This window comes from Pavona decussata, unplaced genomic scaffold, assembly GCF_977016875.1.
Source record: "Pavona decussata unplaced genomic scaffold, jaPavDecu1.1 SCAFFOLD_254, whole genome shotgun sequence".
Lineage (NCBI taxonomy): Eukaryota > Metazoa > Cnidaria > Anthozoa > Scleractinia > Agariciidae > Pavona > Pavona decussata.
In genome coordinates this window covers 3,332,501-3,344,487 of record NW_028145657.1, presented here as the reverse complement: position 1 = coordinate 3,344,487, position 11,987 = coordinate 3,332,501, and the positions used below count along the sequence as shown (strand labels likewise).

General features: G+C 36.3%; 2 protein-coding genes and 1 pseudogene across 3 annotated transcripts in view; 1 reads left to right on the top strand and 2 right to left on the bottom strand.

The window, feature by feature from the left end:
- The window catches only part of LOC146456620 (ethanolamine-phosphate phospho-lyase-like), a 126,937-nt gene that overhangs the window by 33,546 nt on the left and 81,404 nt on the right, over positions 1-11,987 (top strand). The gene's annotated exons all lie outside the window — the stretch shown is intronic.
- Positions 697-11,257, bottom strand: LOC146456630 (uncharacterized). Of its 2 annotated transcripts, none has more exons than XM_085092844.1 (16): positions 10,546-11,257; positions 10,182-10,264; positions 9,933-9,997; positions 9,110-9,182; positions 8,552-8,616; positions 7,803-7,914; positions 7,261-7,301; positions 7,012-7,102; positions 6,231-6,359; positions 5,643-5,689; positions 5,491-5,524; positions 5,182-5,222; positions 4,313-4,457; positions 3,516-3,547; positions 3,149-3,236; positions 697-2,725 (listed from the first exon to the last, which is right to left on the bottom strand). In XM_085092844.1, coding segments are annotated over exons 3-16 (1,008 nt in total). In that variant the 5' UTR covers positions 9,935-9,997; positions 10,182-10,264; positions 10,546-11,257; the 3' UTR covers positions 697-2,617. The 2 variants fall into 2 exon arrangements, with proteins under 2 accessions (XP_084948970.1, XP_084948969.1); XM_085092843.1 differs by lacking the exon at positions 10,546-11,257 and adding an exon at positions 10,388-10,534.
- The window catches only part of LOC146456629 (uncharacterized), a 6,661-nt pseudogene continuing 5,352 nt past the window's right edge, over positions 10,679-11,987 (bottom strand).

The window sequence follows — 11,987 nt, the reverse complement described above, 5'->3', positions numbered from 1 at the left end:
AGTTAATCTACCAATAAGAATTAAATTAAATTAGTTTACTTTTAAAAATACAGAGTGATTGGCTGGAAACAGTTTCTTCTGGAAGTTTGTTCCATTCAGTAATCGTCCTGGGAAAGAAAGAAAATCTAAAAATATCTTTATGTCCTTTCGGTACAACAAATTTCAGTAGAATACGAGTTCAGAAGTTAATAAACAAACGACGAATGAAACTTGGTAGATATAATTTTGTTAAGTTACTGATATCATAAATGCATTTTAGATCGCCGTGAAAGTTTATCAACATATACATTGACAACAACGATTGAAAATTGATAAATAATATTTTATTACTAAGTTAAAATAAATACATTCTTTAGATAACAATAAAGCAAACTAAAGTTGCCTGGAAGTTCGAACGGCCATGTATTAAGTTAAATAAATGAACTAGATGGTTCTTCCTAACTTGAATGGCGTTCATGGGTTTATTACTAATTAATATATGAAGTGTTTGCAGTATATTTTTCTGTCCGTTGTGAGGTTTGCTAGCCAAAATTCGCAAACTGGAGGCAGAAAGATAACACTCAAAATCAATCTTGGCAGAAAAAAAAAAGAAATTAAAAGAAAAGAAAAACATAAAAAAAAGGTGACTATGTTAATGTAACTAAAAAAAAGGATGACTGATTGGCAAAAGAAAGTGTTAATTTTTTTTAAATGGTTGCGTTTCAGAATATATATTTTTTTGGTTTGTTTTGTTGTTGTTGTTGTTGTTTTTTTTAATGCATTTCTTTTTTTTGAAAAATGTTCAGAGTCTTCAAATTTTTACCAAATACCACCCCAAGATAACAAGCGACAGAGGAGCCCAACGGTTCTCAGTTTCGGTGAATACTGATCAGTTTTCGTAAGGCCTTAGTATCCCGGAAATTCGGGTTGAATTGTAATGAAAACCAGAATTTCTTTGGCGAAATGTCAGTTCAGACTTTCGTAACATGAGAATATCAATTCCTTTGTTTTGGGAGTGACAAAAATGCCGTTTGAAGTTCGAACTGAAAAGGCCAACTGGGATTCTTGGAAAACCAACAGCAGTTCGGAATTCGACAATTTAGCGAACAGGATCTTATATATGAGATATAAGATAATGTTCGCTAAATACAATGAACAAATAAAACAATGCATGTTTGGTAGCTTGTTTAAAAACCTCTATTAAAGGCTCGAAAAGAAAACGGAGTGTTTTGATAAATTTTCTCGTTGGGTACCCTTGAAGCCAGTGCATCGCCAAAAAAAAAAAATTTCCATTACACGGTAAAAATCCGCATACCTGCATTTTTCTATGTTAGCCTCAAGACGGGTTCTTTTATAATTGGTGTTTACTGCGAAATTAGACTTTAGGTTCTCAAACAGGTTCGTATTTTGCAAGCTAAACAAATATACCGATGAAACATTGTATATTATAAGTTATAAACGAATTCTATAAATAAGTTTTAGGCTAAAACATGTTGTTTTGTAAAAGGGGGTCTAAATGGAAATCTTAGCGGCTTGCAGGTTCTTAAAAATTAGGTTTGGATATGCGGGTTTTTACTGTATTTGAAATTTATCGAGAGGTAGTAAGGACCACTTTATGAAGTTAGCTATGGCAAGACTGACTACTTCAGCTTCTGCCTCCAGCCATGTTTAGTCAACTACGTTTTACAGTTCTAACCACAGTTTTTACCAAAGGATTTTATCCACAGAGTGTTAGGAAAATTGAACTTGTTGTTCTAACAGTAGTAAAAACATTGCCCACTAGCTTTCATATACGAATAGCCCCAATTTAGGATTTCGTCCAAATATCAAACTCTTGGAATGAAAGGCTTACATGTAACCGACATTTCATTAGCTAAATTTCGTTCCATACATTCCACCACCACTCCTTTTTTGATATCTTATTATTTTTAACAATCATTTTACCCACAGGTAGTTAGGACCACCTTGGAAATTTCAGTCAACTGTGGTTATACCTTTTTTAACTCCCGGATCTAACCTCAGTGAACTATATCTGCAAAGTTCTAACCACAAACGTTAAGTTCTTGGTTTGGTCGCTCACACGAATGTGTTTACTTACGAATTTTCTGATCCAGACTTTTAGAAAACCTTGACCTGGTCTTGTCGTTCGTACCCTAGTAGAGCATTGCCCAGTAGCTTTCATATACTGGAATTGTCTGAATTTAGGATTACATCCAAATATCAAACTCTTGGAGTGAAAGGCTTAATTGAAATTAAATTTCACACACACGTTAATTAAATTTCACAGCACACATATCTTCATTCTTTTTCAAGTATCGAATTATTTTTAACATTGATAATACAGTCCTGTCCTATAACGTTTTCCTTTTTCATGTTCTTTGTACGTTTCTTTTTTTCAGTTTTTTAGTTTTGTCTTCTTTAATTTTCCTGGTGACTCCTGTTTAACAAGGCTTTCAGACTCAGTGTTACCGAACCTGGTTGGGTATGTCTCCCGCTAGCGAGGATAGTCTAACATATTCTCGCATTTATGTACATTATCCACACAAAAGTTTACTATTTTTTTTTTCTTTTCGGCGGAAGGTGTCCAAACCAGCCAAACCATTGTTAGTGCCAATAACGCAACACTGCTCTCCCTGCTTCATAACATACAGGATTGTGACAATAGGCGGTCAGCAAGACGTCCGAAAAAACGCTTTAATCTTCGGATGCTCCCAGTTACTCCGCCATAATATCGAAGATTGTGATTCTGAAAAAAAAAAAAAAAGAAATAATAGAGCGGTTTTAAATTGAGTGTCGAAAGTAATTCTCGTTTCCTTTGGTTTTGCATTACTACGCTCTGTGATTGGTTAACAAAACTCGCGCCACTTTCTCAACCAATGGGAATCTAAACCAAAACCAATCGTGTTTTGGCCGCACGCGTTTTCCCGCGCTCGGCGCCAGTGACATATATTTGCTTCGAATTCTGATGGCTCATTACGTTGTTTACATCTGTTGCGGTTGGCCAGAGTAATTACTTTGGTTTTGGTTTTACGACACTCAATTGGAAACCGCTGATGAAAAAAGTGTCTAGCATTTATCTGGATTTCTTGATGGTCTCTAATAAACTGGCGCTGAGGCAAAAATAACAAACACGATGTTCACCTAACAAGTTTAAAATGAAGTTACCCACCTCTTCTTTTAGAAAATTATTTTCTTGAATGAGTAAATCCCTTTCCTTTTTCACCTTTTTCAGTCCATCTTTTAGGTTTTTGATCTCTCTGAGGATTACAATGCAGAATGATAAAGTTAACGATATATCCCAAATGACAAAATTGATTCAAATGAATGTAACTGAGCCTCTCTCGATAACTGATAGGTAGATCTGTTTCCCATTCAGAAACGTCATCTCTATAATTTTGGATATACATTAACAAATTCTTATGATTTTAAGGGAATTATTAAAAAACAGGAAAAAAAAAGCTGCTTTCCTCGGGACCAAAGTGAGTAGCACCAAGTGATCAAAATATACAGTTTCACGATCAATGACATTAACTTACTTTTGTAATTCGTCATGTGCCTGTTTCTCAGTCTATTGAATGAAAGAAACAAAAAAAAGAGATAAAATTGTCAGAAAAATGTTTATAAAGGGGTTTGTAGTTGAAAATCAATACATTAGACAGGAGTGCAGGAAAGAATCAGAAAATACTAGAAATGGTAAGGTGAGGAGGGAAGGAGGGAAAAATGTTTTCCTTAAACTAAACCATGCAATCATGGAGGCCGGTGAAATGAGTCTATGGACGAAATTTACTGCCACTTTTTTTTTTTCAGGAAAACGTTTACATGTAGATAGTTCGACATGATTTGAGTCACACGGAGTATTGAAATTCAGTTGGAAGTTGTTCCTGAAGTTTCATTTTCTGTATTCTTTAGCCAGTCTTGGTCATAGAAGGACAAGGACTTGAAACACAAGTTTTTAGAAGACTGCCTGTGTTAGGTATAATTGGGTTAATTTTCTTGTGAAAGAAGTATTGAAAGTTGACCATGGAATCTAAATGATGCATGATAAATTAATACTGTACTTCAACGAAAATTAATGTTAACGAGTAACAGTAACTGGTAAAGAAAAGGCCATTTCCGAATTGCTTTGAACCTTGTAATGAAAGCGAGGCTAAGTGCAAAGCTTTTATCATATGTAAACAAAACTAATTTTCATTTAAAAAGTTTTGTACTTGGCCTCGCTTTCATGATGAGGTTCACTGCAACTCGGAAATTGAAAATGGGTAATGACTACACACCACAGCGGCTTGCGAAAATTGATTTCACAAAACTAACATCTCGAAGTTGTTATTTTTACCTCAATAATCTTGCCTCTTCTGGAGCATTTGATTTTCAGACTCTTTATCTTTTTAGACAGCGTGGCCTTCTCTGTATCAGTCTCCTTACAAATTGCTTCTTTCTCCTGTTCGATCTTTGTAAATTTACTTCTGGCTTTTGTTAATCTGAAAAATGCATAAAAAACCCTCAATCATATGTTACGTTCGCGTATGTTGACACCTTGAAGGAAAAATCCAGCGCTCGTCAACACATAAGTTGATTGAACCTTGCTAATCATTTGCCCGAAAAATATGGAAATTTGGGTTGGTTGGAATTCACATGAATCTCATCAATTCTGGAAAAATCACAAAATTACAGAGTTCCAGAACGATACTTGTGAACCCCTTTTTTTGAAACTGAGCATTAAGGATTCCTATATATTTGAACGTTCTGTCTGTACTTCCTGCATGCGACTACTGTTTGTGTTTACTCAGGGCAAATTCGCGCGAGAAACTGGACTCAGTGTAAATATAGATATAGAAAATATAGTAGACAGTACTTTTCCCAAACAGCACCCACCCCAACTGGGTTCCTGGTGCTAAAGATAAAAAACCTGAACTGATTTAACCGTTTAACCATTCAAACTTTCTTTAGCTAAAAATATTTTTAATATTTTGAACAACCCTTGACTCGTTGAAATCACAAAATACGAATAAAACAATAGAATAATTGCAAGTTATTACATCACAATTCACAATGACAAATTAGCTACTCTCCTCAACCTGGAGCTCTTTTTTTTTTCGCATGTCTGAGTTTAATAAGTACCGGTGAAGCACGCATTTTCACCTCTCACAGAATGAAACTGTCTTGTGGGTTTGACATAAAATTAAAAAGGTTCATTTTACTTACTTTTTCGCTGCTTTCTCGTGAGCGTTCTTGTAATAGGCCACCTAGATTTTGCGAAGAAAAAATAGTTTTTAATAACAACAACAATGACAACGAAACGAACAGAGACAACGACAGTACTAGCAACACTGACAACAAAAGGAATGGCTTTGAATAAGAAACGATCGTAGTAAACGAGCACACTATAGTGAGAACTTGTTATGTGTGATTCATTTATGTGGAGAATATTAACATCAACTTCAAGCTGGTGTCCGTAAACAAAAGACGACAGTAACGGAATATTTTCCTTGTTACACTACACTGCAAAATTACCTGATCTTCCAACTCATTTATCTTCTGAGTGTTTCTGTCGGTGAAAATAGAAACAACAATTTTAATTCGTTAAAACGCTTTCTTTTGCAGGGAGAACTTAACTGAACGGAGACTTTGAAGGTGATAATTTTAATAAGGTTAGTTTTACTTACTTTGTCGCTGCTTTCTTATGAGCAGACTTGTAATGGGCGATCGCGACCTAAATGTTGAAAAAAAAAAAAATCACGATTTTAATGTTATGTTTAAAAAAATGACCTATATATGCTAAATTAATCTCTTACTTCCTTCAAAATACCAACACAACAACTTGTGAAAACAACAAGAATAGCTATAACAACGCAAAAACGGCTCAGTTTGAAGGCAAACGGGTTAATTTTCGCTGTTACCCTGCGAGCAGTAGTTTCTCGGCTCATTTGAGGCCATGATGCTAGCGTGCGGTGGAGAAATCACTGCTTGTAGGGTGAATATAGGTGTTGGCCACGATCTCGTCTCGTTTTTTCATTGAAAATTGACTTGATCTCCTCCCATTAAGCAATTCCTGAATGGGACAGTTTTGTAATATAAATTTAGCAGCTTTCGATAAAAAAAAAAACAGGATAATGCTCCTCAAGTGCCGGCCAAGCTTTAGTAACGAAGAGTTTCATGAGCGGGCTGAAAACCTCGGTTAACTTTTAATTGTGGATTAGCGTTAATCGGCCTTCGTACAATCGTGTCCGGGTTTTATCTTGGTTTTAACTCACTCTTTCACATTCCGCCTTTAGATCAGCAATTTTGTCATCGGCCTCGAGTTTTTCTTTCTTTAGAACCATGAAGTCCGACTCTAATATCGCAATTTTGCTCTCGGCCTCAGACAGGTTGGCTTCTTTTGCCTAAAAGTAAAAGAACTTGATTTAGTTGTTTGAGATAATATATGATAATAATAAAATACATCTTTAAAGATTAGGCTTAAAGAGGAGGCCTCCATCACTAAAAAGTGGTTTTCAGAGATCCTCTAAAATAAAAAAATAGAAACAAGTAACATAAAAAATCCCCTATTTTTCATAAGAATATAAACTTTTACCATTGTTTTAATTGGGAAAAATGAACTTTGAATGATTGTAAAAGAATAAGTTTGGACGTCAGCACATTTAGTCAAAACAGGCGAGATTCAAAGTTCCAACCATTGTTGTCTTGTCAGGCATTCGCAGAAGAACACATATAAAATATCTACCTGGATTTTTTAAAACGGTCCCGCTCAAGTTATGCTTCTGTGACGGTTGGGAGCGAATGTTTTTTCTTTGTCGTACTCCAAAGTTGCCAATATAAAAACAAAAGGTTGCATAATTCTTTTTTTTTTCTTCGCTCTTTTGCGCCATTCTGAGCCTTGCTCGGGGCTATAAAATCCGTGATTTGGTGACGCTCAATTTTTCATCGGCTACCTTATCAAAAATTCGGCTAGATAATAATATAATTGCTTACTTTACCTGCAGACAGGCTTATATAATAAGCTCATTTTAATTAACTAGTAAACGTTTTTTTTACCTTCAAGAGTCTATTCATTTTGCAGCCTTCTTTCTCCATAGATAGCATCATTGCATTTAACGCCTCTTTCTCCTCATTCGTTTTCTTCCACCTTTACACAGGAAGAAAAGAGCGTCGACACATGTTACAGAATGTGCATCATACATGCAGTCGTCGGCGCTCATAAGAGAGCCAAACCTCACAATTGATGCAGTGAAAGGGACAAAGCAAAAGACAGATCAGAAGAAAAGACACAAAAGCATGTCTTACATATCCTCAGCCACGGCTGCCGCATTCGTCTGCTTCTTGATCTGTGGAAAACGAAATTCAAACGTTTTGTCTGGTGGTTTTATAGTCAATCTATAGCATAGCTGACCCATAGATCGAATTACACGATTTGAAGCGAGCTTGTTTGAGTTGAGATTCGTTTTTGTTTAAATAGCCATTAAAGTAACTTATCGGCTAAATATAAATTAATTTCAGTTCTGATATTGTTATTTTCGGCCGATCTTTTAACCCGAGTGCAATGATAAAACTTTCCTGACTCGCTTGCGTTGCGGTGAGAGGAGGTATTTCCCCCCCCCCCCCCCCCCCCACCACATTTAAAATGAAAAGCACAAGAGTGTCCAATTTTAGTTGTAATTCCGTCATAAAATAAATCTCTTTAATGAAGCGCGTATGGCTAGGACCACGTTAACGGTACACGAGTGTACAAAGTGCAAAACAATAAACTATAAACAGGCGTTTAATTTAGTTAACGTCACTTTTAACAAAAGGAAATGAAAATTCTTTTGATTGCTATCACATCATACCTCGTTTTGCTGAAACTGGTCCTTGATCTCCAAATCCCGGATTTTTCTTGATTGTTGTTTACATTTCACAGCAAAAGCTTTTCTTTCTTTTTCCAGCGCATTTTTCCATTCTCTGTCAGAAAATAGAAATGTGCAAGGTCCAGTTTGCCTTCGCGTTACCTTGTAACCAACTGCAAGCCGTACACAGTAGCTTTCAACGCAGTTAAACGTTAAAAACAAGTCCGTTAAATATAAAGTTCGGTTTTGCGAGCTCACGAATGTACGTTTTTGTGAGTCTGTGACTTTATTAAATCATTACAGCAACTCTTGCCTTGCGGACACCTCGCTATCACGGACACCCCGATAATACGGACAGCAGCTAAATCCCCGGCAAAAATAAATTACAGACGTTTGACTGAAAACCTGCGGTACAGAGGGTGTCCGCAATAAAGGGAGTTGACTTTGAATACGATTTACGTGAAAAATGTTTCAAGTCTCTTTTAAAGTTAGATAATACGGAGACTGGGCGGTGTTGTGTCTTTCAGTTGTTTGAGTGTGGGACATCCGGAGAAACAGTTCACCTAATTCTTCTTGAAAATTTTTTTAGCGTATCGTAAAATAATTTAGTAAACTCAGACCCCTCCCCACACACAGAGAAACGTATCAGCTTTGAGCTCGAGCCATTTTTAGTTTCTTAAGATTAAAGCAAGATGAATTTTTGTGACTCATTAACTGAATATAGTTAAACAATTTTTAATACTGACACTTACATCGGCACCTCTTGAAGAGGTTTAATTTTGTTATCTTTCCACTTAACCACAGCCTGCTGGGAATTCTGAAATCATCATCATTATCAACATCATCACCATTATTATTATTATTATTATTATTATTGCTATTTGTATAAAAACTATCTAAAATAGGGTAAAAACAAGGAAAAAACACGTACATAAAATGAACACACCGAAATAAGGCAAAATAAAAGAACGATTAAAGGCATTAAAGAAACGGAGAAGAAACGTTTTCAATTGCGTTACTTAGTCCAACAATATACCATTGTTAAGAAACGATCACGCATAGGATACAAAGGCTTTGTGAATCTGGCCCCTCAAGTTTACCACGTACGCATTTTTAAGAAGTCCCATAATTTCAAAAATTCAAATATTTATGAAGTCACATTTTAGGACTCTATTAACCTCAGCATGAGTCGAGTACAGTGTGTGTGTGTGTGTATTTTAATAATTTCACAGGTCTATATTCTTTTTGAAAAGAAAGAGTGGATCTATAACTGACGACGTAAGTGTTGTCATATTCATCATATTCTATACCTGAGATGACCCGTGGTTTTTAACAGAAACACCAGCCTGAGTTTGAATTCTCTTCCCGGCCCAGCATGTTTGCCTGCGTAAAAATAACAGAAAACGGTAGATCATTAACCTTCCAACGTCCATGAAGGTAACCGCACAAAGCGTCGCTTGAAAATAAAGGGAAATTCTAGATCTTTCCACCTCTCAGCTCTAGGGAAGGTAACCGGACATATTAAACAGATAACAAAAAACTAAGTCATCTGTTATCAGGGTCCTTACACAAATACGACGGCGACTGAAACGAAAACAAGAGAAGTTTAATAAGCAAAACAATGGTTGTACCGGCTTGCGTGATAAATCTTAGTAAAGTTTTTAACGTCTTCTGAAAAAGCAACAACGTGAAATGACCAAATCAAGGGAGCAGGGATGGCGCAGCGGTGAGAGCACTCGCCTCCCACCATTGTGGCCCGGGTTCGATTCCCGGACTCGGCGTCATATGTGGGTTGAGTTTGTTGTTGGTTCTCGTCCTTGCTCCTAGAGGTTTTTCTCCCGCGGGTAGTTCGGTTTCCCCCTCTCCTCAAAAACCAACACTTCTAAATTCCAATTCGATCTGGAAAGTGTCCCCAGAGTTAGTGTTCTGCGCTAAATACATTGATTGATTGATTGATTGATTGATTGATTGATTGATTGATCATCCGCAGTCATTAGCAATAAGTTTTGAAAACAGATGGGCAATTGCCCCAGGGTAAGGGAAAGTAAACTGTTCAATATGAACTACAATACAGTAGAAAAAGAGGTAACATATTTCTTGGAAGAATTTTCTTCGTTTCTGGACTTAACTTACATTGGAACCAGTAGCCTTTCTCCATAAAATACATTTGCGTGAGCTGAAGTTTGCAACTGCAAAGGCTAAAAAATAGAAAGAAAGTAAATATGAAGTTAACAAAAAACGAAACAAAATAAGTGCATTACTAATAATAGTTGTTAGAAAAGCGACTTAATCGTTTTCTTGAATTATTACTAGGAGGAAAAAACACCGAAAAAATTAATGGATTCGCCTACTTTATTAACAAACTCAAAATTTCTGACTTACTAGATATCGTGGCCTGATCTCGCCTGGTTCAAGTTCATCTGATTTACAGAAAGGAACAATTTCTCCGGGCTCTATCTGCAAACCTAAGGAGAAAAAAATGCACTCAGTCGATAAACAGTCGATAAAGGTTGAACACAAATACACACACACACACGAGACATTTATAAATAAGAAACAATTAAAGTAAAGCAGTCAAATCAATTTACATTCAGTTATAGCAGCCATAGTGAACAATGAAAAATGTGTAACGTATTTAAATAATCGCAAACCAACACTCGGAATAAAAACACAACCGATTCGTTGAACGCAGTCTAATTCTGAGCTAAAGTGTTGCATTCATGACGTAACAAAGGATTATGCGCACCTTATAAGGCAAAGTGTATTTGCTGCGCGCGCGGTTGTGTCACGCAACAGAGGCGAGATTTATAAGGGCACCCTTCAAATTATCATTGTTTCGCCTCGCCGTTTTGCCTTTTCATAGCTATAGAACATTCTCTTCATTCATCTATGAAAGCAGTTATCCTTGTCTCAGTGTTGTGAGTAATTTTCAATCTCTCCACAAATGAGCGAAAGGTGCCAATATCCGCGTGACCATCTAGAAAGAAACACAAAATAGAATAAAGTTAGTCAAACTATGGCTTATTTAATTTTTTTTTATTGAAGAAATTTTGAATGAAGTGAACCTACTACGGTTCAGAATGGTTGTGAGTCAGTTTCGTGAGGACGAAGAAGTATTACTCAATTAGAAGAAGAGGAAGAAGAAGAAGAAGAAGAAGAAGAAGAAGAAGAAGAAGAAGAAGAAGAAGAAGAAGAAGAAGAAGAAGAAGAAGAAGACGAAGAAGAAGAAGAAGAAGACGAAGAAGAAGAAGACGAAGAAGAAGAAGAAGAAGAAGAAGAAGAAGAAGAAGAAGAAGAAGAAGAAGAAGGAGAGAAAATAGAAAGAGCCAAAAATGTATATTAAATCTTACACTGAGGCAGTTTCGAAAAATGATGAACGAATTACTGATTTAAGTTTATTATACCTCAACTAGCTTTGAGCTTAAGCCAACTTACCGTACAACTTTGATTCTATTTTAAAGCGCTCCAGAACGATGTTCTCAGGTATTGTTAAATTTCTATTCTAGTAAATATACGGTGTATGACATTTGCAGACTGCACACTGCAGACTGCAGACTGTTAATTTTAAAATAATACACATTGAAAGATAAGAATAAAGGTGACGTCATCATCAATAAAGCAACGTAAAAAAAATTGGAAATCAGCCTTGGCCTGGGGCCCTGGGTACGAGGTTGATTTTTCCCGCGTAAAGTTACAACAGCCTCGTCCCCAAGTTGTCTTTGGCTGTAACGGTTATCGTTGTATGATAATAACAAGTAGCCGACTAATACTTGTCTATTAAGTAATTCTTCAGCAAAGAAAGTGCGGAATGCGGTGGGATATTGCACAAGAATGTCTAACCCGTTGTTTGTATGGCGCGCGGGAAGCGAATATTGAAACATAAACATCCAATTTGTTTGAGCAATTTGTCTGTGGAATGTTAGAATATACCAGAAATGAACTAAACCCTGGAATACAAATAAATCGTCGGCTGTATTTGTGATGAGGAAGGAATCTAAATACTGTGAATGAGGAACTGAGGCATGTGTAATAGACGCTATCCGCTCGATCCGCAATTAATAATATGAACACCGCCCGCAGAACCATTTCGTGTTAACACGCACCGAACCAGTGTTTTTTCGTGAAGGAATTAACATCATGTAAAGGCTTTAGTGGCTAGTTTTAGTATAATTCTTAAAGTGATGCTGG

Bases quoted from the DNA above. Each gene is read 5' to 3' on its own strand.
- LOC146456630 (XM_085092843.1), bottom strand. From the start codon at position 10,517: ATGCAACACTTTAGCTCAGAATTAGACTGCGTTCAACGAATCGGTTGT. The intron at 10,265-10,387 runs GTAAATTGATTT...TTTTCTCCTTAG, and splicing joins TATGGCTGCTATAACTGAAT to GTTTGCAGATAGAGCCCGGA. The intron at 4,458-5,181 runs GTAAGTAAAATG...TGCATTTTTCAG, and splicing joins CACGAGAAAGCAGCGAAAAA to ATTAACAAAAGCCAGAAGTA.